General features: G+C 38.6%; 1 protein-coding gene across 2 annotated transcripts in view; it reads right to left on the minus strand.

Moving 5' to 3' along the window:
* Positions 1–25,674, minus strand: part of GTF2A1L (general transcription factor IIA subunit 1 like) — a 93,761-nt gene that overhangs the window by 40,269 nt on the left and 27,818 nt on the right. For both annotated transcript variants that reach the window (XM_060187701.1, XM_007531611.2), the window contains exon 7: positions 6,896–7,162. In XM_060187701.1, the coding sequence (XP_060043684.1) occupies positions 6,896–7,162 (267 nt within the window). The remainder of the gene's footprint in view (positions 1–6,895; positions 7,163–25,674) is intronic.

Here is a 25,674-nt window from a genome sequence, read left to right on the forward strand (position 1 = left end):
AGGGGGAAAAAAAAAAAAAAAAACACTAGTATAGCTATAGGCCTTTGAAATATAACTAAAATATGCCTACTAGCTATCTATAAAATGGAGGACCCCTCAACACTTCATTTGCACTATTCCAGCCTTTAAGTCCATGATTAGTCAACAATTTGTTTGGCTTTGTATGTTAACTCTCTTTTCAGCTACCAGGTTCCAGATGCTAGCAGGATGCAACCAGACTTCCCTGACAGACAACCCCACCAATGTGCCTTGGAGCTCTGCCTCCGCAGAGCCCTTCCCCACTAGAGAAAGAGAGAGACAGGCTGGGAGTATGGATCGACCTGTCAATGCCCATGTTCATTGGGGAAGCAGTTACAGAAGCCAGACCTCCAACATTCTGCATCCCACAATGACCTTGGGTCCATACTCCCAGAGGGTTAAAGAATAGGAAAGCTATCAGTGGAGGGGATGGTATACGGAGGTCTGGTGGTGAGAATTGTGCAAAGTTGTACCCCTCTTCTCCTATGGTTTTGTCAATGTTTCCTTTTTATAAATAAAAAAAAATTTTTTTAAAGGAAGTGAAGCAGTGCTGCAGGTGTCTCTCTGTCTCTCTATCCCCCTTCCCTCTTGATTTTTGGCTGTTTCTATCAATAAATACATAAAGGTAATAATTTTTTTTTAAATAAGGGTGGGTCAAAATAATTCTCTCATCACCAGTAAAATGCAAATTAAAACCACACAGAGACCACCTCACACCAATGAGAACAGCCTTCATCAACAAAACAGGAGAGGATAAATGTTGGAAAGGATGTGGAGAGAAAGGATGTGGAGAGAAAGGAACTCTATTATACTGCTGGTGAGAATGCAAACTGGTACAACCAGTATATAGAACAGTATGGAGAATCCTTAAACAAATACAGATGGAAATACCTTATGATCCAGCAATTCCACTCCTATGTATTTACCCAAAAATAACACTAATTTGAAGAGATATACGTACACCCATGTTCATAGCTGGTATCTGCAAGGTGGCATGACCTAAGTTGAGACAAGATGGTTAATGAACAGGAACCAGAAAGTAGGATCAGAGCAGATGAGATTAAGGATTTTAGGGTAGAAGAAAGCGAGGGAAACCATTTTAGGTATGTTTCTGGGGGCAAACAACTATAATAGTTTTGCTTCAGTTTGGCAACTAACCTGAGGTTGAATGAGAATACTGTCTGAGAGAATGGTGTCAGACAGGAGCACCAGATTTGAAGAGTTGCGAGGTTAGCTTTTCCTTTGCCCATGGGGTGAAGTCTCCAATGTCATGAAATGTTTCACCAATATATTCTTCTATGTTTTTTATACTTTCAGGTCTGATATGCAGATCTTTGATCCATTTTAATTTTTGTCTATGGTGTTAATTGGTGGTCTAGTTTCATCTTTCTACATGTGGCTGTCCAATTCTGCCAACACCATTTGTTAAACAGACTTTCTTTTCCCCAATGGGCATATTTGGCCCTTTTCTTATATATAAGGTATCTGTATATGTATAGATTGAGATCTGGGCTCTCTATCCTATTCCATTGGTCCATATGACCATTTTTGTTCCAGTACCACACTGCTTTGATTACTACTGCTTTGTAGTATAACCTAAAGTCAGGTATTGTGATGCCTCCATTTTCTTCTTTTTCCTTAGGAGAGTTTTTGCTATTCGTGGTTTTTCAGAGTTCCACAAAATTTTGAGTAATCTGTTCAATTTCCTTGAAATATATCATTGGGATTTTAATAGGGACTGCATTGAATCTGTAGATTGCTTTTGGAAAAATTGCCATTTTAATAATATTTATTTTCCCAATCCATGAACAGGGGGTGTTCTTCCATTTCTTTGTGTCATCCCCTATTTCTTTTAACAGTGTCTTATAGTTTTCCTTAAAAAGATTCTTTACATCCTTTGTTAGATTTATTCCTAGATATTTTATCTTGGATTCAATGTGAATTGTATAGCTTCCTTCAGTTTCATTTCTTCTGACCTATCTTTTACATAAAGAAATGCCAAGGATTTATGGGAATTGATTTTGTAGCCTGCTACTTTACTGAATTTATTGATGATTTCCAGCAGTTTCTTGGCAGAGTTTCTGGGTCTTCTAGGTATATCAACATATCATCTGAATAATGAGAGTTTAACTTCATTCTTTCCAATTTATATTCCTTTGATATCTCTTTCTTGTCTGATTGCTATGGCAAGGATTTCTAGGACTATGTTGAACACCTTACTAGGGAAAGAGAGAGGCAGACTGGGAGTACGGACCGACCAGTCAACGCCCATGTTCAGCGGGGAAGCAATTACAGAAGCCAGACCTTCTACCTTCTGCAACCCTCAACGACCCTGGGTCCATGCTCCCAGAGGGCTAGAGAATGGGAAAGCTATCATGGGAGGGGGTGGGTTATGGGGATTGGGTGGTGGGAATTGTGTGGAGTTGTACCCCTCCTACCTTATGTTTTTGTTCATTAATCCTTTCTTAAATAAAAAATTTTTTAAAAAAAGGTGAGTGGGCACCCTTGTCTAGTTCCTGATTTTAGGGGACAAGCTTTCAATTTTTCCCCATTGACTATGACATTAGCCGTGGGTTTATCATATATAGCCTTGATTATGTTAAAATATTTTCCTTCCATTCCCAGTTTCTCAAGGGCCTTTATCATAAATGGGTGTTGTACCTTGTCAAATGCTTTTTCTGCATCGATTGAGAGACTCATGTTATTTTTATCATTCTTTTTGTTGATATAGTGGATTATGTTTATTGACTTATGGGTATTAAACCATCCCTGTTTCCCACTTGATCTTGGTGGATTATTCTCTTAATATATTGTTATATAGGCCATTCACATTTAAGGTGATTATTGATATATGTGGTTTATTTATGTCCATTCTAATTTTTGTTTTAAGTTTATTTTAAATTGTTGAGTCTTTGCCCATTTTTTTCTAGTGAACCTACTGTGTGGATGAGATTCTGTAATGAATTCCTCACTAAATTTTCTTGTGTTCTCTGCAAATCTCTGTTCACTGTTTTGTTTTGTGGTTACTCCATGTGTAATAACTAGCATTGTGTATCTTAAAGAGTCTTTCTTAAGTTGATCTTGATTAACAAGCATTTGATAAGGCTTCTTTGTCTTTTAATTCCCTACCCTATTTGTTTGTTGTTCTTTCCTATTTTGTTGTGTTTTTGTTTCTAGTCAGTCTACTGCTGTTCCCCTCGCTGAGAACATGTGTTCCTTTGTTTCCTCCTTTCCTGTAAGAATCCATTCAGTATTTCTTGTAAGGTGGGGTTGATTGTGGCAAATTCCTTTAGTTTTTGAGTATTTGGGAATGCCTTTATTTCTCCCTCATTCTTGAAGGATGATGTTGCAGGATACAAAATTTGTGGCTGAAATTCCCTCTCCTTTAATGCCTTAAATATATCATTCCACTCTCTAATTACCTCTAGGGTTTGTAAAGAAAAGTCTGATGGAAGTCTGATATTTCTCCCTTTATAAGTAACTTCTTTCCTTTCCCTATTAGCCTGCAAAATCTTCTCCTTGTCATTGAATTTTAGTAATTTTACAATAATGTGCCTTGGTGTTGGTCGTTTTGGATTTGTGAACCTGGGTGATCAATCTGCCTCCAAAATAGGTATATTCTGAGGATTACCTACATGGGGGAAATTTTCATCTAAAATTTCTCTGAAAATTACCTCTGGACCTTTGATCCAGTCTACTTCCTCAGGTATCCCTATAACTCATATATTCGACCTCTTATGGAGTCTGAAATTTGATAGAGAGCAGTTTCATTCTCACTAAACCTTTCCTCTCCCTCATCTTTGAATTGAAAGAGTGGAATAACATGCTATTTAACTTTAACTTTCTGTCTCTTTGCTTTTGCATGTATAGTGTTGGTTATGTTGGCCAGCAGGTGGCGCTGTTGTGGACTTTGCTTTCCACTTATCTGAATCTTTGGTGGTGGGTGGGGAGAGGGATGTTTTGGGCTACCTTGTGGGGTGAGTTTTGTCTTTGTCTAAACTCAGACTGAGAAAAAAACAAAAGAGAACAGAACCCCGAGTCAAAGATTGAGAAGTTTTAAGCTCCAATTTCTTTTCTTTGGGGGAGTCTGCTAACTGTGTTACTGTCCAAGGTGGCGTGGGTCAGTGCTGAGTACTGTCGGCCCAGAGCTCTCATTTCAACCACCCGTGTCTTCCAACCTACTCCCGTTTCCCCAACCCTGCGCTGGCACCCACCTGAGGCTGTGGATTTTTTTTTCAGCTGTAGATTGTGTTCAATTTGGTCTCTTGTGTTTAACAGTTGTATCAGGGAGAGCGAAGGTCTAATTGCAACTACTCCATAAACCTTGCCTCCCGGAAGTCCTTGATATTTCTTCTCTATGATTTCTAACCACCATACCACTACTAATCAACCAAATCACTACTGATGCTACTACCCCACATTATGGCTACTAAAATCTTATTGTGGACTGTAACCAGAGATACCAAGCCTGAGAAGTCAAACTCACAACTCTTCAAACCTGGTAAGATCTTTCCTAACACATGGAACTACCTACATCCATGTTAAATGGTACATTATTTAACTAAGTAACAGATACCAGATATAGGCTAGGCTTTAGGGTACTGGTAACAAGTGTACATGTATTCATAATCAAGGGGGAATTATATAACTCAATAATAGTTGAAGTGACTAAAGAAGAAATCATAAATTCTTTAACTGACTGGACTTAGACCAAATTAGCTAGGCAGTGTTGGCATGCTTCTAAATTCTGCTTATAAGACCTTCTGTTTTTATCATCACATTAGGTTCGCTTGTATTGCTTAATGCTGTGGTCTATTTACATAATCATTGTTTTCATTGGTTTAATCCCCACTGGTTCGAGCACTTTTTCCTTCTCCCTACCCCCTATCCTACATACTTCCTCTTCCTGACTCTTCTGCCTCAGGAAATATAAAGGACAATATTTTCTAATAAATAGAGATTAGATTGTTGAACTGCATCCCCACTCGTCAATAAAGATTGAACTGCATTGCCAGCTCAACCATGAGTCCCTGGTAATCTCTCTCCCACCCACGAAGCTAGCCCGGCAGGCAGCCTAGCAAAAAGGCCCAAAGAAGATAGATCCCAAAAACCTAATTCTGGTTAGGTTCAATAAATGATACTCAGTGCTTAAACAACTGGGAGAAAGTCTAAGGTCATCAGATAAAGAGAAGACTACAGAAGTTGGATAAGGGCAAGAGACTGGCCCACTTAATAATGGCCCTTTTGGTCAATATCACACCACCTCATCATCTAGGGCCCTAGTTAGGGAATCCTTGGATTCCCACATAATTATGATTGGCCTATACCTCTAATGGATCCCTCTCTCCACCACCACTGGTCACTTCCACCAGGAACAATATCTTGTGGGACTTCCCAGGACCTTGCCTCACCATAAACCAATGACAGTAGGGATAGCCCGTCTCTGTAGAAAGGCTAGGGTATCCTGCCCTGCCACTCAAGGAAGACTGATCCTGAAATAAGTGCAACTTGCAATGTTCCCATCTGTGACCATGGCAAGCTCAGACCAAGAGGGACTTAGAGGTTGTACAGGCTCTAGTGCTAAATATATATATGGGCCCTGGGTCAGGTAGATGGAGGTAAAAAGTTAATTTTATTCACAGATTTTCTTTTTCCAAGAATGGGAGCTACTCACTACCCTAATTCAACTTTCTATCCCCTTTCTCTACTCTGACACCATTCTCTCAGACAATATTCTTATACAACTTCAGGCGAGCTATCAAACTCAAGCAAACTACCATAGGTCTGTGCCCCAGGAACATACTTAGAATGGACTTCCTAGCTTTCTTCTACTTTAAGATCCCTAATCTCATCTGTTCTATTCCAATCTTTTGGTTCCTGTTCATTAACCATTTTGTCTCAGCTTTTGTCCTACCACCTTCCAGACACCAAGTTGCACATGCTACCATGATTCCATCCTGACTTCTTTGGGCAGACAACCTCACCAATGTGTCCCCTCACCAGTGTGTCTCATCTCGCCAGAGCTCTGGACCACTAGGGAAAGACAGAAATAGGCTGAGGGTATGGATCGACCTGCCAATGCCCACATCCAACAAAGAAGCAATTAAAGAAGCCAGAACTCCTACCTTCTTTAAAAATAACCTTCATTCATACTCCCAGCAGAGGAGAAGGGATAGGAAAAAGATAAGAGGTCTCTGAACTGCAGCTCCATCAGCACCCAGAGAGAGAGAAAGAAAAGAAGAGGGACATATGGAGGTAGTAATGTCATCAGTGGCTTGGAGGGCAAGAGAGGACTGAATCAGGAAGACAAAGGGGACAATTATGTATAAATGTAGACACACAGTTGTAGAGATGATGGTTGGCCCATGTCTACAACCTTAGGGAAACTGTGGTAGCTTGCAGTGGTGAGACTGATGATTCAGAACTCTGGAGGTAGGAATGGTGTGGATTTAAACCCCTGTTGGCATATAATTTTATAAAATAAAAAATAAATTAAAAAAGAAAGAAATTGAAAGTTAGACCATAGAAGTGAATAAAAATTGGAAAAATATCTATATAGGTAGGTAGATATGGAGATATATGATAAGATAGATGATAGATAGATAGATAGATGATAGGTGATATAGATAAGATAAATATGGGATGATGGATGGATGGATAGATAGATGGATGATCAATCCATATCTGTGATCTGGGGAGAACTATTGCAGTTTCCATTGGAGGGGGATGAGAACAAAGAATTCTGGTGGTGTGAATGGTGTGGGTTTATTATCTCAAAATTTTGAAAATCCACATTAAATCACTATTTAAAGTAAAGTATATCTAAGTGCGCCAAGGTTATCCATTTATTAAAGTCTCAACTAAAAGAGATCCTTACCTCTTCCACAATGTCTACCTGAGGGTCTTCATTATCGCTACAGTTGACTGTCGAATCTTCATTTGATATACTATCAGCTTCTTCTTCAAGTACTTTCAGGACTCCTGAATCAACAGTCCCAAGAAATTCATTCTCATCTATATCTTTTGCACTTCCTATTTCATCATTGTATGATGTATCCCCGGTTCCATCTATTTGAATTATTTCATTAACATCATCATCTTCATCAGCTACTTGAATGTTTAAATCCCTCTGAGAATTAGAATTCTAGAAAAGAGAAAGTAGCACAGTAAAGATACTCAAGTCAAAAAAGGTATATAAAACATTGAATCACACATGGTCTTAAAATGCACCTTTTACAATTGTTCACTTTAAAGACATTTCTTTCCGGGTGGGGGTAGACAGCATAATGGTTATGCCAACAGCCTGTCAGACTTGAGGCTCCAAAGTCCCAGGTTCAATCTTCCACACCACCATAAGCCAGAGCTGATCAGTGCTCTGGTTTTTTTTTTTTTTTTTTTTTAAAGTTCTTCCCTATAACGTGTTCCCTCCTAATTTGGACCACTCCTAGCATTTCTATGTAACGCGAAACAGATTTTTTTCAACTATAAATAAAGTCACTATATCTTTGTATTATATATTTTATTAGTGATTTATAAGATTATAAGTTAATAGGGGTATAATTCCACAGCACTCCTACCACCAAAGTTCTGTGACCTCACTCCCAACAGTAACCACCATACATTTCCCAAGGTCATAAATATGGTTTGACTATATGTATATTTTTTTTCCAAATTCATATGCTTCAATTCTCTGTGTTCCACTTAAGAGTGAAATCATCCTGTAGTTGTCCTTCACTTTCTTTCTTACTTTACTTAAGCATAACCACTGCCAGTCGCATTCATTTAGTCCCAAAGGTAACATGACTTTTAAACTGCTGAGAAGTATTCCATTGAATATATGTCCCATGACTTTTTTTTATTTAGAAAACTCAAATTAGAAATTTTAATTCCACTGTTAATGGTGTTTTTTTTTTTCTTTAACTCATCTAAGTAGTCCTCGTGGGGATTCCCTGCCCCATTTTAAACTTTTAATCAGGAAGAAGAAAAGACACACACTAAAGAAGCACATGGGCCATCTGAGGAAAGATGGATGACCCCTTGTAGAAGCTGATGTCCATTTTTATTCAATACTAAAGCCCTGCCTTCCTGTTGACCTTCATTTTTCCACTCCCCTCTCAGATAAGAGAAACAGTACCTGACTTCCTCAGATTCTCTTCCCTCTCAGTGATGGGTCAACAACAAAGGTTCCCAATCATAAATGTTCCAGTTCCCAATGGTTCCCCTAGCATTGCTCCCTCTGGGAGTATGGACCAAAATTCTTTTCTGAGGTACAGAAAAAAATAGTTCTGGCTGTTTTAATTGCTTCTCTGCTGAATAGGGACATTGGCTGGTTGATCCATACCCCTAATCTGTCTCTATCTTTCCCTTGATAGATTCTGGAGAGGTGAGGTTCCAGTACTCATTACGACACTATAAAATGAAATGAAAACATTGCTTTCAGACAATATTTATCAGTTTTCTATATACCATCTTAAAGTATTAATACTAATACCTATTATTTTTAGTCATTTCATTTGACTTTAGACCTGAATTTAGTAAAGTATAAAGAACAGCATCTCAATTATGTATTTTTTTAAAATGTAAATGTTTTAAGAGAAATAAATAAAACACAAAATATTATGAGTCAAAACTGAACAACCAAGAAAAGAACAATTTAAATCCACAATTACAGCTTAAAAATTGAACATTCCTCAGTAATCAACATAATAAATACACTGAAATTCAGTAAGAATGTAGCATTCAGTAGGAATGTGGACAATACTATCAACCAACATGAATAAACAGAAACTGTATAAACTACCCAGTGAGGACAATCTGGGTCTACCTTCTTCAGTGAACATGGCTAAATCAAACCAAAACTGGGAACAATTTACACAGGGGAAAAAAATGTTCTAAAACCTGAGTGTACCATTTCCACGGCAACACAAAAATATAGTCTCTAAGTAAAGAAAGAGAAACCCACCTTGGGAATAAAGTCCCACCATGAAGCAGCCAGCTAAAATTGAGAAGAGACTGCCACAATAAAAAATTTAAGTTTGGGGGGGAAAGAATTGATGAACTTCAATGGATCAAGATGTAATATGAGAAATCATGTTATAATAGGAGCTGAAGAAGCACTAAAAAATGAGTATCTATTAATGATTTTTTTAAAATTTCACAGATGACACGCAGGGCAGAAATATGGCTATCTGGTCTCAAGAAGTTGTCTCTCTCCCAAAAAGCAAATATTACAACAAAATATCTCAACAAATTTCATGAGAGAACAACTGGGATTTCTGGTAAAGGAATATCATACCAGTTTGGGGGGACATGGCCAAGGAGTAACAACACCTAAGGGAAAATTCAGATAAAACAGTAAAAAAATTAAAATTAAAAAACACCCTGAACCTCATATCACATCCTACAAAATTTGGGGAAACTTGCTGAGGGCCAGGTGTATGTAAACAGTTATAGGGAAAGGGGTGAGGAAGAGCATCATGGGACAGAGGCAGCTTAAATCCAGAGCTATACCAGCTGTTAGGGAAAAGCACATAAAGACGTATATTGAAGTGAAAATCGATTCCAAACTATATTCTTCCATGAGGATAATTTTTTTTTATTTAAATTTTTAATTTAAGAAAGGATTAGTGAACAAAAGCATAAGGTAGGAGGGGTACAACTCCACACAATTCCCACCACCCAATCCCCATAACCCACCCTCTCCCATGATAGCCTTCCCATTCTCTAGCCCTCTGGGAGCATGGACCCAGGGTCGTTGAGGGTTGCAGAAGGTAGAGGGTCTGGCTTCTGTAATTGCTTCCCCGCTGAACATGGGCGTTGACTGGTCGGTCCATACTCCCAGTCTGCCTCTCTCTTTCCCTAGTAAGGTGTGTCCCATGAGGATAATTTCTGGAACCATCCGTTCCACCCCGGTTCCATGGCTGCCAGTTCTTAGCAACATCGCCCCGCCAGATATTCGTCGAGATGCGGCATCATCTAAGTTCATTTCCCACATCTACACTCGACTGGACCTGCCAGTATATGCGGATATCTTCGTCCACCCTGTTCAACGCTTGATGTCTCGTCATCCAATCTGGTCTCCTACGCCTACACTGAACTTCTCTGTTCCAGACTCTTGGAAACAGAGTTGGCAGTCAGCTGAGGTAAAGAACAAACACCTCATCACAGACCCCTGCAAGCGTCAACCCGGCTTTGACCTAGCACGTTATGATTAGGCCCTCCTCAATCACTATTGAACAGGCCATGGCCGGTGCGCCGCTATGTTCCACCGCTGGGGAGCCAGAGACGACCCGAACTGCCCCTGCGGCTACAGACAGACTATGACCCACATAGTCAGCGACTGCCACCTCTCCAGATTCAAAGGAGGTCTCGAAACTTTACATCAGGCTCAACCTGATGCTGTTGACTGGCTACGGAAGAAGGGCAAACGCTAGAAGAAGTGAAAATCCAGCACCAAGCAGCCACATGAGAATAACAGAGAATTATTAACCATGGGTACTCTTATCCTGCCAAACTATCCTTCAAGTATAAAAGAGAAATCAAAAGCTTCCCAAACATACTGAAACTGAAGGAATTCACCACCAACAACTCAGTCTTACAAGAATTACTGGAAAAAAGTCCTACAAGAAATGAAGTAAAGAAACCCAAAGTCCAAATGAGGTCATCTGTGGTAGAATAAATGGAAACTTGGGGATTGGGCAGTAGAGCAGTGGGTTAAGCGCATGTGGCCAGAAGCACAAGGACCAGCGTTTAAGGATCCTGGTAGGAGCCCCCCTACCCACTCCCTGCTCCCCACCTACAAGGGAGATGCTTAACCAGGTCTGCCCATGTCTTTCTCTCCCCGTCTTCTCCTCCTCTCTCCATTTCTCTCTGTCCTATCCAACAACAATAATAACCACAACGATAAAACAACAAGAGTAACAAAAAGGAAAAAAAATAGCCTCTAGGAGTAGTGGATTCATGGTGCAGGCACTGAGCCCCAGCAATAACCCTGGAAGCAAAAAAAAAAAAAAAAAGAGAGAAGAAAAAGAAAAAGAAAGAAATAGAAACTCAAACAACAAAAGTAACAAACACACAGGAAAAGGAAAAGCAGAAAGCAGAAAGGACAGAGTATTAAGACCAATGTTGATGAACCAAGGCCAACTATCAAAGACCTAGACACTAGAATAGAAATTCTAAAATCTCAATTATTTGCCTCACCTTTGCTGGAAGCAGAAGAAACAGTGGGATGAGTTAGGAAGAGAGGGATGAATACAGGATGATTCCACATATAAGTGGATCTTGAGAGACAGAGTTAGAAAGGGAAACTAAGGGATGAGACTTGAACTAGGGGTGAAGCACTGCACCAAAGCAAGGGACTCGGGAGAGGATGGAAAAGAACGTCTGGACAAAGAGGGAATTTGAAATCCCTGATGGAGGAGGGAACAAGAGTATGTAGCAGACATCTGTTACACAGAACTGGGAAACCATACACATATATAGACAAATGTGTTACAAATTAACCCCCCAATAAAATTTTAAAGGAACATCATGAAGCACACCCAGTTGATCTCACACATTACCAGGCATAAGGACCCAAGTTCAAGCCTTCAGTCCACACCTTCAAGGGGGAAGCTTCACAAGCAATGAAGTATGTCTGCAGATATCTCCCTCCCCCCAATTTCACTCTATCCTATCGTGTTACAGACAGAATAAAAGGAAATAAATTGTCATGGGGAACAGCTGTGCAGGCACCAAACCTCAGTGGTAACTCTGATGGCTTCTTTAAAACTCCTCCCTGTCCCCCTCACAACTCACATACAAAGCTCAGCGCCACCTTTTTTAGGGTAGAAAGGACATTTTGAATTCTAGTCTCTAACAGCAAGTCACGGAAGTGGACTTAACCATGAAGAAGAGAGAACTTCAGAACTAGAAGACAAAATGACAACATTCTTAGACTTTAAAGTAGGAGAAAAAATGAGGCAACTCTTTAAGCAAATATTATAGACAATATTTTAGAAATAGAAATTAAAATATTTAAATTTTTCTAGAGAACAACCACCGATCTCATACAAAGAGTAATCAATAAGATTACTTAGAAATTTCTCACTTATAAAATTGGAAGGCAGAAGGCAATAATGTGAAGTATATTTGAGTTTGTCTCTGCAAAATGTCCTTCAGAAATCAGTAACAAACTAAGGCATTCCCAAATAAATAGTGAAGGGTTATTGCTATTAGGCAATCTTTTTTTTTTTCAAATAATGCTGGAAAATTAGGTAATTCACATGCAAAACAGTGAGGTTTGACCCTTACATCATAAACAAAGATTAATGAATTAAACAAATCATTACAAAAATCAGGGTCACTGACAATTCAGTGAGTAGAACACACATCTGTCAATGAGGCCATGGATTTGGTCCCTGGTGACAGATGGGAATAACAGAGGGACTACATGGATGGTGGAAAAGTGCTTTGATGTTTTTCCTCTCATTCTCTTACCTTTCTCATTTTATTCCAAGTATAATAAGTTAAAAAAAAATGGGCCAAAGGCATTACACAGAAATAAGGTCACATATGAAAACAGAGACCAAAACATAAGAGCTAAAAACCAAAACCTTTTGAGTGGGGGTAGATAGCATAATGATTATGCAAAGAGATTCTCATACCTGAGGTTCCAAAGTCCCAGGTTCAATCCCCTACACCACCATAAACCAGAGCTGAGCAGTGCTCTGGTACTTCTCTCTGTCTTTCTCTCTCTGCATCTCTCTCAAAAATAATAAATAAAATACTTTTAAAAATTTTTTTAAAAAAAACCAAAAACTTTTAGGCCATAAGAACAATTACCTCCACCTGCAGGGGAGTCGCTTCACAAGCGGTGAAGCAGGTCTGCAGGTGCCTATCTTTCTCTCCTCCTCTCTGTCTTCCCCTCCTCTCTCCATTTCTCTGTCTATCCAACAACAACTACAACAATAAAACAACAAGGGCAACAAAAGGGAATAAATAAATAAAAGAAAGAAAGAAAGAAAGAAGGAAAGAAAGAAAGAACAATTACATGTGACCCAGGCTTTAACCTTGCCCCCCCCACACACACACACACACCTTTGGGGAAACTTTGATTCTGGAGTGTCTGCCCTCCGCCTCCCAACATTTCACTGTTCTCTATCTCAACATAAAAAAATTGGCCAAGTGCAATGAAATTCCAGTGGAACAAAACCAAAAAAGAACAATTGTTACAAGAGGGAGAAAATAAGATAAAAGGGGGATAGTTATATATAGTAAAGGGTAGAATTGGACTTTCAGTGGTAAATTTATTATATATACTTTCATTTTATTTATTTATTTAGGCACACCAGAACATCACTGTACTTGTACTCACTCCCAGTGAATTTTTCTTTTTAAGATAGCAAGGGGAAAAAAAACAAAAGACAGCAAGGAAGAGAGATAGAAAAAGGAGAGACACCACAATACCTGTGGTACATGGTACTCCCAAGTAGTGCATGAGACTTGAACCCAAGACCTTGCACATTGTAAAGTAGAATTCTACCAGATAAGCTATCTCCCAGTCCTTACATACCTTAATTTTTTTATTGCTGTTGTAGTTATTATTGATGTTGTCGTTGTTGGATAGGACAGACAGAAATGGAGAGAGGAGGGGAAGACAAAGAGGGGAAGAGAAAGATAGACACCTGCAGACCAGCTTTACCACCTGTGAAGCGACCCTCCTGCAGGTGGGGAACCGGGGACTTGAACTGGGATCCTTACACTGGCCCCTGCACTTCATACCACATGCACTTAACTCGCTGCGCTCCTGCCAGACCCCCTATACCTTAATTTTTAATGATGCACACCCCAAATTCAAATATTATAATGAAATCTTACTTCATTTAAAAGGAAGTAACCAAGTAGCAAATAAATATATGAAAAGTATGTTCAATACCATGAATCACTAGAAAGTGCAAATAAAAAACACAATATTTCATATTCATTAGGATAGCAATCATTAAATTTAAAAAAATCATCAATGGCAAGGATATGGAAAAACTGAACCCTTATGCACTACTAGAAGGAATGTAGAATCATTTAGGCACTATGGAAAACAATACAAAAGAGCTCCTTGAAGAAGTAAAAGCAGGATTGTCAAATGATCCAAGTTCCACATTTGGATACAGACCCCAAATAACTGAAAGCAGGAATTCAAAGTATCTGTACACCCAAATTTATAGTAGCACTAGCCAGAGCTTCCAAGAGGCAATCTAAATGTTTATAGATAAATGGGTAAGCACAATGTAGTAATGCATACAATGAAAAATTATTTAGTCCTAAAGAGGAAAGGAATTCTGACACATTCTACAATATGAACATTTAATACATTGTGCTAAGTGAAAAGCAATATACAAAGACAAATGCCATCTGATTCCACTAATATGACATGCCTAAAGTAATCAAATGCAGAAATGAAACATTGGGTTTGGCAGAGGGGCTGGATGTGTTCAGTGAGTTCTGAGTTTCAACAGGAAAATGAAGACATTCTAGAGACCAACTCTGCATAAGCTGTATAATGTACAGTCTCACCTGCTGTCACTGAACTACCTGGGTGGAAATTGCTACTAGGAAATTTTTATATTATTTAGATTTTACCATAATAGAAAAAAGTAAAAAAAAAAAACCAATAGTGACAAATTGTCAAGTTTGTGATTAAAAACAGTTACAGAGTTCTGGTGGCAGGGGGGGAAATGGCACTATCTCTTTTGAAAATAGGATGGTGATGTACTTGAAGAAACATGAAATTTTTCACTGTTTCTTCTCAATAATCCTATCTTTGAAAAAGGACTTTTAAACAACACAAATGAAAGTTAGAACATGAACAAATGGTGCTATTTTTAAGCACTGTTTGTGAAAGCACCCCAAGCCAAATAAAACTTAGAAAATATATAACCCAAAAAAAGGTATAATTAGTAGCCCAGTGTTGGGCTAGCATTGCGAGAGGAAGAGATGACCCAGGAACTAAGCTCATGGTGGCAAAGGAATACAAATCTTTATTCATTCAAACGCCCCAGAGTCGGGCACTAGCACACCTGGTTAAGTCACATGGCTCCAACCACAATGGCCATCAGCCTCTTCATCTGCACACCTGCCTTCCTCCAGGTCGGGACACGGAAGAGATGAGACAGAAACCAAAGTGGCTTGACAATACTGTACATAGTTAGGAAAGGGGCGGAGAAAAATGGAAGGGACTGGAATGGTAGGAACTTCTTAGCAACTGTTGTGAGAGTTTTAACTGGTAGGATTAATAAAAATACCCTAGAGGCAGGGAGGGCCTTGAGGGTAGAAAGAAGATAGATCAAAGGAGTGGAATGGGTGGGGATCTTTCAAGCAAAACACTGATTATGTAGATAGGCCATAGTATCGGGGAATGTAGGATGGAGCAGGCTTAAGGAATGCTAGCTCCCACGAGAAGATGCAGGATGTTTTTGTGGGAAAGGGAAGACTTACATGGCTGTGAACCTGTTGAGGTTTACGTGTCCCCTTTTTTGCTCAACCCCTCAGTAGAGAGAGACTTACCAGGTGAACTCACCTCGCAGGTCAAGCCCTGCCAGGCTCCACCACATCCCCACAACCTCCCTGCAGCCCAGGACACTGTAGTAGCACAGTGGATATGGCATTGGGCTCTCAAGCATGAGGTCTTGTGTTCCATCCAGTGTTCTATCATTTAAGTTCTGTCACAGGTGCCAGAGTGACACTTTGGTTGTCTAATAAATAAAAAGCTGTGCAATATATATATATATATATATATATATATATATACACATATATATGTATATATATATGTATATGTATACTGAAGAATTATAAAACTCTAATGAGAAAAATCAACTTAAATAGAAAGCATAAATGTTATATATGTACAAACTATTATATTTACTGGTGACTGTAAAACATTAATCCTCCAATAAAGGGAAAAATGTTAAAAGAACTAGAAAGCATATTGTATCTGTCAATTACAAGACTCATTATGAGACATCACCTCTCCCTTTGTTAGTCTATGGATTCAACACAACCCAAATCAGAATTCCAACAGCATTTTTGATTAAAAAAATACCAGCTTATTCTAACATTTATATGGGGATGCAAATGAATTTGGGAATAGCCAAACAATCTTGAGAACATCTTAATTCACTCTCTGATGTCTAGGCTTTTGAAAAAAGGTACTATAATCAAGACAATATGGTACTAATGAAAGATAGACATATGAATTAACAAAACAGAGTGAAACCAACACACATATGATAAATGTTGTTAAAGTGAGGACTCAAGGTAACTCAATGGAGATGGATAATACTTTCAAGAAGTGATGGTAAAGTAACTGAATATCCATGTCAAAAAATTCAGCCTAGGGTCTCAGGGATAGCTTACCCAGCAAGGTATGTTCCTTATCATATGTATAACCTGGGTTCAAGACCTCAGTGCCATGGCACTGAGGGAAATTCTGTTGCTAACATCTCTGCCTCACTCTCTTTGTCTTCATCTGAAGTAAAAAGAATGGAAAACTAAAGAGCAGTGAACACATGGCCAGGCTGTAGCATTGCAAAAAAAAAAAACTTAAACTCTAATCTTGCATCATATAAAAAATCAACCCAAAATGGATTGTATCCCTAAAAGTAACTTCTAAAAAACTTAGAAGTATAAAGAGCTTAGCAACTTTTGTTTATATAAAGCATAATAAAAGGAAATATAATCAATTTAAATTCATCATAATCACAAAATTCTCCTCTTCAAAAAAATACAAGAATGTGAAACAACTTTATAAATCTTACAAATTCTAGAAGAAATGCAAAATTTGCCCATACATTTCTGATAGCAATATGCTCATTTTTAAAATGAACTCGATAAATTTTGTGGGCATATATTTATCATATGACCTATAAATTTCACTTCTTATTCATAAGGAAATCCAAATACACAATTAACATGTGCACTCTACTGGGTGTGCCATCGCCCAGCCGCCACACTAAAACAAGTTCACACATGAATTTTTTAGGGGCTTAACTCACAAATGCCAAAGACTGGAAAGAACCTAAATGTCTATCTAGACATTAAGTAAGTTATGCTACAAGAAAATATACTGGTATTTACATACTGAATGATTCCATTTCTTCCAACATCTGTAAAAGACAAGCTTATACTAAAAGAAAAATAGATCAGTGAGTCAGCCCAGTATGGAAAGTAGAAAGCAGGGATTGGAAAGGTACATTTAGAACCTCTGTGTAATGACAAAAATGTTCCCTATTACAGTTGTGATCATTTAAATGATTACTGCATATATTACTGGTTAAACTACTACAGATGCTTGGTGAAAATTCATACCTTATACCTAACAACTATACACATAAAAATGATAAAAATTATCTATACATTCTATGTCAATAAATCTGATTTTTTTTAATTATAGTAAGGTTATTCCTAGGTATAAATCACATAGTGGAATTGACTTTCCATTGCACAGCAACAAATGCTGAAAACCTTAGGTCACATGATCTCTTTTTGAAATGGATCAGAACTTCCTGAGGTATTTGTAAGACAAATGAACATAAGCTCACAAGAAAATACAGAAGACCCTGAGACTCTTCTAGTTCAGGCAGCATTAGCTTATTTTACTTATGTCAGTGATACCTTCAACCCTAGAGTGGAGTAAGTTGACAAAATTAGTTTTGTTACATAGGAAGTTGTGGCACAGTGGATGGAACACTGAATTTAAGCTAATTCAAGACAAAGAGCATACTTAAGACTTTGGCATGGCTACCTTACTTAGATCACTGAGGTACTCCTGCTCATAATATTATAAAAGCAGTTTCATTCTCACTCAAAAATCATATCATGAGGCAAAAATTTTAAAAAATCGTAAGTATCTCCAAAGCTCACTGACTTCAAGAGCTGCCCTTTGGAAAAAAAAAATTCTGCATGAAGAATAATTTAACATTTCCTCATTTTTGACAAGTGTCTTAGAAAAGACACTAATCCAAAATTTTCACTCTAATCTACTTGAGTTTCACAGCAGCCAAACCATTAAGACTTTTTTTCAATTTTATTTATTTTTATTTGCCTCCAGGATTATTGCTGGGCTCAGTGCCTGTACTACAAATTCACTGCTCCTGGCAGCCTTATTTTTTCCATTGTTGTTATTATTGTTGCTGCTGCTCCTGTTGCTGTTGCTGTTGTTGGATAGGACACAGAGAAATTGAGAGAGGAAGGGAAAAACAAGAAAGGGGGAGAAAAAGATAGACACCTGCAGAACTGCTTCACCGCTTATGAAGTGATCCCCCTGCAGGTGGAGTGCCAGGGGCTCAAACTAGGATCCTTGAGCAGTCACTGTGCTTCACATTATGTGCACTTAAACTGGTGTGCCAAACCCCCTATTTTTAATTTTTTTATTAGCAATTTAACAATGATTAATAAGATTGTAAGATAAAATGAGACTTTTCAAAAAAATTATTGACTGTGTCTTAGCACTGATGCGTACAATACGCTGAAACAGACATACTTTCTTTACCGAAGCAGCAGAACTAGACATTGATGTGCATCTTAGGAATTCCATCACTATAGTGTACCAAACTTTGCTAAGTCAAAAAAAAAAAAGTTCACTATCACAATGTCAGTTTCCAGTTTCAAAAAAGAGGCTCACAACACAGAAATTCTTTCATGGTGTCAATGTGAAAATATTGACTAAATCTAGATGTTGGTTTCCAAAAAAAAAAAAAAACACGTATTTTCAGACTGTGCAAAAGAAAGTCACTGCTGCTCCTTGTATGAATTACAGCCAAATGTAAGGAGATGCCAAAAATTCTAGCAGAGATGACATTATCTGATAGAGATGTGGCTTCATTTTTTTTCTCCGCTCTAAAACAAATCAGCTCAGTGATTTCCAAGGTTTTCAGCTTCATCAAGATCTCAACAGTGTAGAACTTCTGTGACTAGATGATACAATAAGCAAAAGTATTTAGATGGTTCAAGATAAATCTGTGTTTGCCAAATACAGGTTCCAATAATTTTTATTTAAGCTTTCATCTAATTTTTATTTAAGCTGCTAATAGCTTAACTTCACATGCAAATGTAGGGATAAGTATAGGACAAGAAACTCTACGCTATTAACATACTGTTTTCAGTCAAAAAGACGTGAAATGCAGCTGCCTATAACCATAACAGTGGGTAAAAGCTTTGATTCTTAACAGAAGCTTAAACTATGCCATCTTCCATAAATAGTCACAATGATGATTTGCATATTTCCTGATATACAGTTATTGTCATTCTCCTCCTATAGAACATGAAAACATTCCTCTATATATCTTACAAATACAAAAAGGTGCCTTGTTAAACGATTTTTCCTATAAATGAAAATATCACATATCTTTTTATAAGGCGAGTGGTTGTTAATGGTTTCCAATCCAGTTGTTAACACATGGGTACGATTTCTCATCTCCCTGTGATAGATGTTTATAAAACACTCACATCTCCAACTTGGGTCCTTTTCCACCATCCTGCACCAGGATCCCAAAAGCACCTCGACCTACTTTCCCAGAGTCCTTTGCTTTCGTGCAATACACCACATTCAGAGCAAATTTTACTTTGTGTTATCCCTTCATGTCCTTGTCTCTTAAGTTTCACCTACAAGTGAGATCATCTGGTATTTATCCTCTTCTTGGCTTATCTCACATGTCATGATTCCTTCAAGATCTATCCAAGATGAGACACAGGTGACTGTCATTTTTAACAGCTAAGTTGTTTATATTTAACAAAGCTTTGTTAGACACTCAGCTGTCATGAGATATCTGGGTTGTTTCCAAGTTTGGATCACTACAAACTGTGCTGCTATGAACATAGATCTCTTTCAGATACGTGTCTATGTGTTCATCAGAAATATCTTTCTAAGTGGAACTGCTGGATCATAAGGTAAATCCACATTTTTAGAGTTCTACAAAGTCTCTAGACTGCTTTCCACAAGGTTTGGACCAATTTGCATTCCCACTAGCCATGTAAAAGGGTTTCTTTTCCCCCCATATTCTTGCCAACACCTTGTGTTTCTATCCTTTCTAATGTATGATATTCTTACATATAATTAGCACTTCAGAAAGGTCTCAAGACTAATGAGTGGACCCCATTCCAGATTTAAATCATATAGAATGTGCCTGAACACCTTTTATAAAGATTTAAGGGTTTGGGGGAACCAGAGCATCATTCATTTCAATACATACAGAGTCACAGACTGAAGTCAGGGCCTCACAATATGTGCCCTATGCTCTGCCTGCTGATGTACTTCCCTGGCTGCCCGGACATCTTTTTTAATGATTGTTCTAACATTTAACCAGAGTTGGGAACTACTTACTCTAATCAACTAGCCACAAATCCTGTTCTTTAAAAGCTTTCATTCAGTGGTCAGGATGGTGACTCCACAACAGAGTGCAAGACTTACAAGCATAAGGCATAAGCTGGACCCCGAACAACATTTATGTCAGAAGAGTGACCTACTCTCCCTCTCTCTCTCCATTTCTGTCTCTCATTCATAAAATAAATATTTAAAATAAATTAATTTTTAATAAAAAAGTATATCATAGATAGATATAGATATGAGAACATGGATATATTCTTTTTTCTCACTAGTGATTTCATATTGTTTTACAAAATTATAAGATAGCAGGAGTATAATATTTTTTCCTCCAGGGTTATCACTGGGGCTGTGCCTGCACTATGAATCCACTGATCCTGGAGGCTGTTTTTTCTATTTTGTTGCCCTTGTTATTGTTGTTGTTTGGGTAGGACAGAGAGAAATTGAGAGAGGAGAAGACGACAGAGGGGTAAAGAAAGACAGACACCTACAGACCTGCTTCACTGCCTGTGAAGTAACACCCCTGCAGGTGGGGAGCCAGGGGCTGGAATAGGGATCCTTAGGCCAGTCCTTATGTTTTGTGCCATGTGCACTCAATCCAGTATGATACTGCCTGGCCCCCACAGGGGTATAATTCTATATGGTTATCACCACCAGAGTTCTGTGCGTCAATTTCTTCTACTGGAAACTTCAGTGGTTCTTCCAAGATCACTGATATGGGCTGATCCTGTAAGACAGTCAGACAGAGAGAGAGAGACAGAGAGAGAGTGTGTATGTGTGTGTCCCTGCACCTTTTTTTAAATTTATTTATTTATTCCCTCTTGTTGCCCTTGTTGTTTTATTGTAATTGTTGTTACTGATGTCATCGTTGTTGGATAGGACAGAGAGAAATGGAGAAAGGAGGGGAAGACAGAAAGGGGGAGAGAAAGAGAGACACCTGTAGACCTGCTTCACCGCCTTGTGAAGCGACTCCCCTGTAAGTGAGGAGCTGGGGGCTCGAACTGGGATCCTTACGCCGGTCCCTGCACTTGGCGCCACCTGCACTTAACCTGCTGTGCTACCGCCCAACTCCCCCTGCACCATTTTTTTTCAATGGTCCTGTATTGACTTGCCTACACCTACTACTACTGGGTGTCTTTGCTTTTTTTCTCTTCTATCTCAGACAACAGTACCTGGCTTGATCATCGACATATTCTTTACTAGACAAAGATTAATAAAAAGTGCCTCCCCGCAGGCTGCCCCAAAAGGAGGTGCATTCCTTTGTGATAAGGGCCCATGTCTGTGGCAAATTAGTGAATTTGGTGACTCAGTTTGGTCTGGCAAAATCAAATTAAAGGGGATACTTCAACTGCTGCCCTCGACAAGCTACTGTCTTTTTTACATTCACATGGAAACTTTCTGAATAGTCTGGGATCTGGGGAGCTGGGCAGTAGCGCAGTGGGTTAAGCACACACAGTACTAAGCGCAAGGACCCGCACAAGGATCCCGGTTCAAGCCCCCGGCTCCCCACCTGCGGGGATGGGGGGTCGCTTCACAATCGGGGAAGTGGGGAAGCAGGTCTGTAGGTGTCTCTCTGTCTCTCTCCCTCTCTATCTCCCCTCCCCTCTCAATTTCTCTTTGTCCTGTCCAATGAAATGAAAAAGAAAATGGCCACCAGGAGCTGTGGGCTCATAGCACTGACACTGAGCCCCACCCTGAAGGCAAAAAAGTTTAAAAAAATAATAATAATCTTGGGTTTTATTGTTGTGGAGGCTGTACTTGTTTTGTTTTTTGATTTTGCTCTCGAGAGCTTTGGGTTGTGTGGTCTTAATTACAAAGACAACCATTTTCTGACCCCTTTCAGTTAAAAAATGTTCAAACTTTCAGTAAAGATGAAAAGTTAAAGATGTACATTTTAAACTTGGATCACTGAAGTTCTGAAAATAAAAATCTCACGTGGTTTGAAAAAAAAAAAGTGCCTCCCAATGCAAATTGGATATCTTAATGCAACTTTTAACTACATATGACTGACATGTACTTAAAGAGCAATCATACTACAGAAGGAATATAGCCAATCCAATGGTAAAGTGGGTAGGAGCAGATAAATACTAAAGTACAATTTCTGGAGGAAGTAGTAACTGGAGAAGTAGGAATGAACTAAGAGAGGGCGAGGAGAAAATCCAGCACCAAGCACAGTAGGAAGCAAATACAGAGAAACTGGAATAAAGATTAACAAAGAAACTGCACACTTTGGTATTACCAAACAGTAGGCATAGAATGAGGAACTGACAGCTAAAGAGCATGAAGATCTTGCCTGCCACATTAAGAAGTGTGAACATTATTCTATAGGTGACGTGTTAAGCAGGGGAAGGGCAGAGTCTGGCTGAATATGGGGGTAGATGTCAGGTAACTTTGTGAAGCAAAATAACTTTGTGGAAGCCAGAAAGTGAGCACCTGCCATGTATTAACAGTCTACTGCTGAGCACATCACACTGATTAGCTCACTTAGTCCCCCAGCAACTCAGCAGTAGACAAGCTTATGATCATTATTTTACAAATGAAGAAACAGCAACCTGCCTAAGTCATGCAGTAAGTAAGGGACAGAAGTAGCCTGAAACAGTTCCAATCCCTGAAATCTAAGTTTTGTACCTCTAGAATACATAAACTGGAAGGATAAAGTAAGGAACATCAGAGAGCAGAGGCTAATACATTAGTTTAGGAAAGTATTATATCCTCTTAAATGAATAATGGTTGTAAGAATAAAACATTAAAGTAATGGTTGTAAAAATAAAAAAATGGAATATATTTCACTTCTATAAACTCTAGACATACTTAGGGATTCTAGAAGTTATGATTTCAGTCTGAGTATATATTCACTTACATCTAAGCACTTAATGTTTCAAACTTGTAAACTGATTGAATTCTGATACTGGGCTTACATTGTTAAAGCACTGCTAAAAATAACTTTTTTTTTCAGATACTAAGTTACCTACAATGTTCAACCAGATAACAGAGAATCAATTGGTCCTGTCACTATCTGAGATATAATTATTTGTAGGTAGCATTAAGTGATATAAATCATGATAAGGTCAAATATGATATGGTAAATCCTAACCACAGGATTTTCAATGTAAACCTGCTCCCAAGTAATTTTGTTATAATAATAATTATCTGTTGCTTTCTTAAACTCCAAGACTGCAAGGAACCTTCCACATTCTCTTCAAAATCTATATTTCTTCCAGTCCTGGAACCACTAGGACTTTGATGCCTCAAGATGTATGTCTTGACGCCTTTCCTCTTGATCCCTTACCTTGTTATACTGCCTCTGCTGATCTCAACTAAATCAATGCAACCAGTACCACCAGGCCACATTATGCTGCTATAGCCTCTTCACTTCTGATTGTATCCAGAGACTCCAAACTGGAGATGTCAACCTTCCAACTGCAATAATCTAGTGAGGCCTTTCCTAACATATGGGACTGCCTAGTTGCATTTCAAATGGAGCACTCTCTAACAAAGTTAGAGAACTGATATAGGCTAGGGCCTAGGGGACTGGTACACGTATACATGTATCCACAAGTTACGAGCAATTTATTCCGCAAAGTAAAAGTGCTTAATAGTCCACTGTGATTAGTTAGACCAAATAATCTCAGAGAGCAAACAGAAAGACCTAAAGAAGATACCATAAACTGTCTAATCAAATATTTACTGCTTAGGCCTAGTTGCCCTTGTCACATATCCCCCTAAAGACTTCTCCCACTCTGTCTACTCAACTAACTACACAAAAGATTTATCTCCTATTCTCTTCTGACAGCACCAGCATTATTGTCACTCCCTTGATAATTTTCATAAGAAATACAGCATATAACTAGCCAAAAGATACACTAGGAAGTATATATGTATTATATTATATATATTATATATATATATATATATATATATATATATCAACTAAAGGGCAATTATTCTTACAACAACCTTTATTAGAATCATGAAACAAGTAACTGCAGTAAAACATGAGGTTACCATAGAACACACTAAAACCCTAGGTCTATTTCCTCCACAACATAAGGCCAGACCCCATAAACCTAATACCAGTTTGGATACTCAATGATTTAACAACTACAAGAAAGTCTAAGCTCATCAGATAAACAAAGGACTACAATAGCTGGATAAGGGCAAGAGACTGCCTCACTTAATTATGATCTTTTTGGTCAATACCAAGCCACCCTATCTTCTGGGCCTAGACCTCTAATAGATACCTCTCTCCACCATCACTGGTCATCTCCATCAGGAATATCATCATAAGCCCTCTTGTTACCTTCTCCAGGACCTTGCCCTCATGGTAGAACAGCAATGGCTGAGTCAGCAATGTTCCCAGATATGACCACGTAGTGCAAGCAGAGACTGACAGGGAACACAGGGGTTACATAGGTTCCTGTGCTAAATGTAAATTTATATGGGCCTTGGATTACACTGATGGAATGAACAGTTAGTTTTACTTATACTTGCTTCAGGTTTGGGAGCTACTCTCTACCCTAATCCCGCTCTCTTTCCCTCCTCCCTTGATTTCTCTCTGTCCTGTCCAACAGCAATAACAACAAAGGCAACAAAATGGGGGAAATGACCTCCAGGAGCAGGGGATTCATAGTGCAGGCACTGAGCCCCAGAGATAACACCGGAGGCAAAAAAAAAAAAACAAAAACCTTGTGCCATATATATATATATATATATATATATATATATATATATATATATATAATGGAATACTACTCAACTGTTAAAAATGATGAGACTGTCTCCTTTGCATCTTCTAGGATGAAATTTGAGGACAACATGTTGAGTGAGATAAGCCAAAAGGAGAAGGATAAATACCAAACGATCTCACTTATTAGCAGGACTTAATAAAAGGGACAGGGAGGGAGAGCACAAAGTGAAACAAGGATTAAATATGGTGTATTGCACCAAAGCATAGGACTCTGGGGAGGGAGAGTGTGGCTGGATAGGAAAAAAATTCTGGGGGCCTATTATATAATGAAATTGTATGCATGTGTCAATGATTGAGCTTTAAAGCATTAACCCCCTAAAAAGAGAGAAAGAAGAAAGGAAGGAAGGAAGGAAGGGAGGAAGGAAGGAAAAAAGAAGATAGAGAAAGGAGGGAGTGAGAGAAGGAATCGAAGGAAGGAGGGAAGGAAGAAAGGAAGGGATTGAGGGAGGAAGGGAAGCAAGGGAGGGAGTGGTTGGGCGTATGAACTGACTTGCCAATGCCCATGTCTAGCAGAGAAGCAATTACAGAAGCCAGATCTTCTACCTTCTGCTCC

The sequence above is a fragment of the Erinaceus europaeus genome, chromosome 3, assembly GCF_950295315.1.
Source record: "Erinaceus europaeus chromosome 3, mEriEur2.1, whole genome shotgun sequence".
Taxonomy (NCBI): Eukaryota; Metazoa; Chordata; class Mammalia; order Eulipotyphla; family Erinaceidae; genus Erinaceus; species Erinaceus europaeus.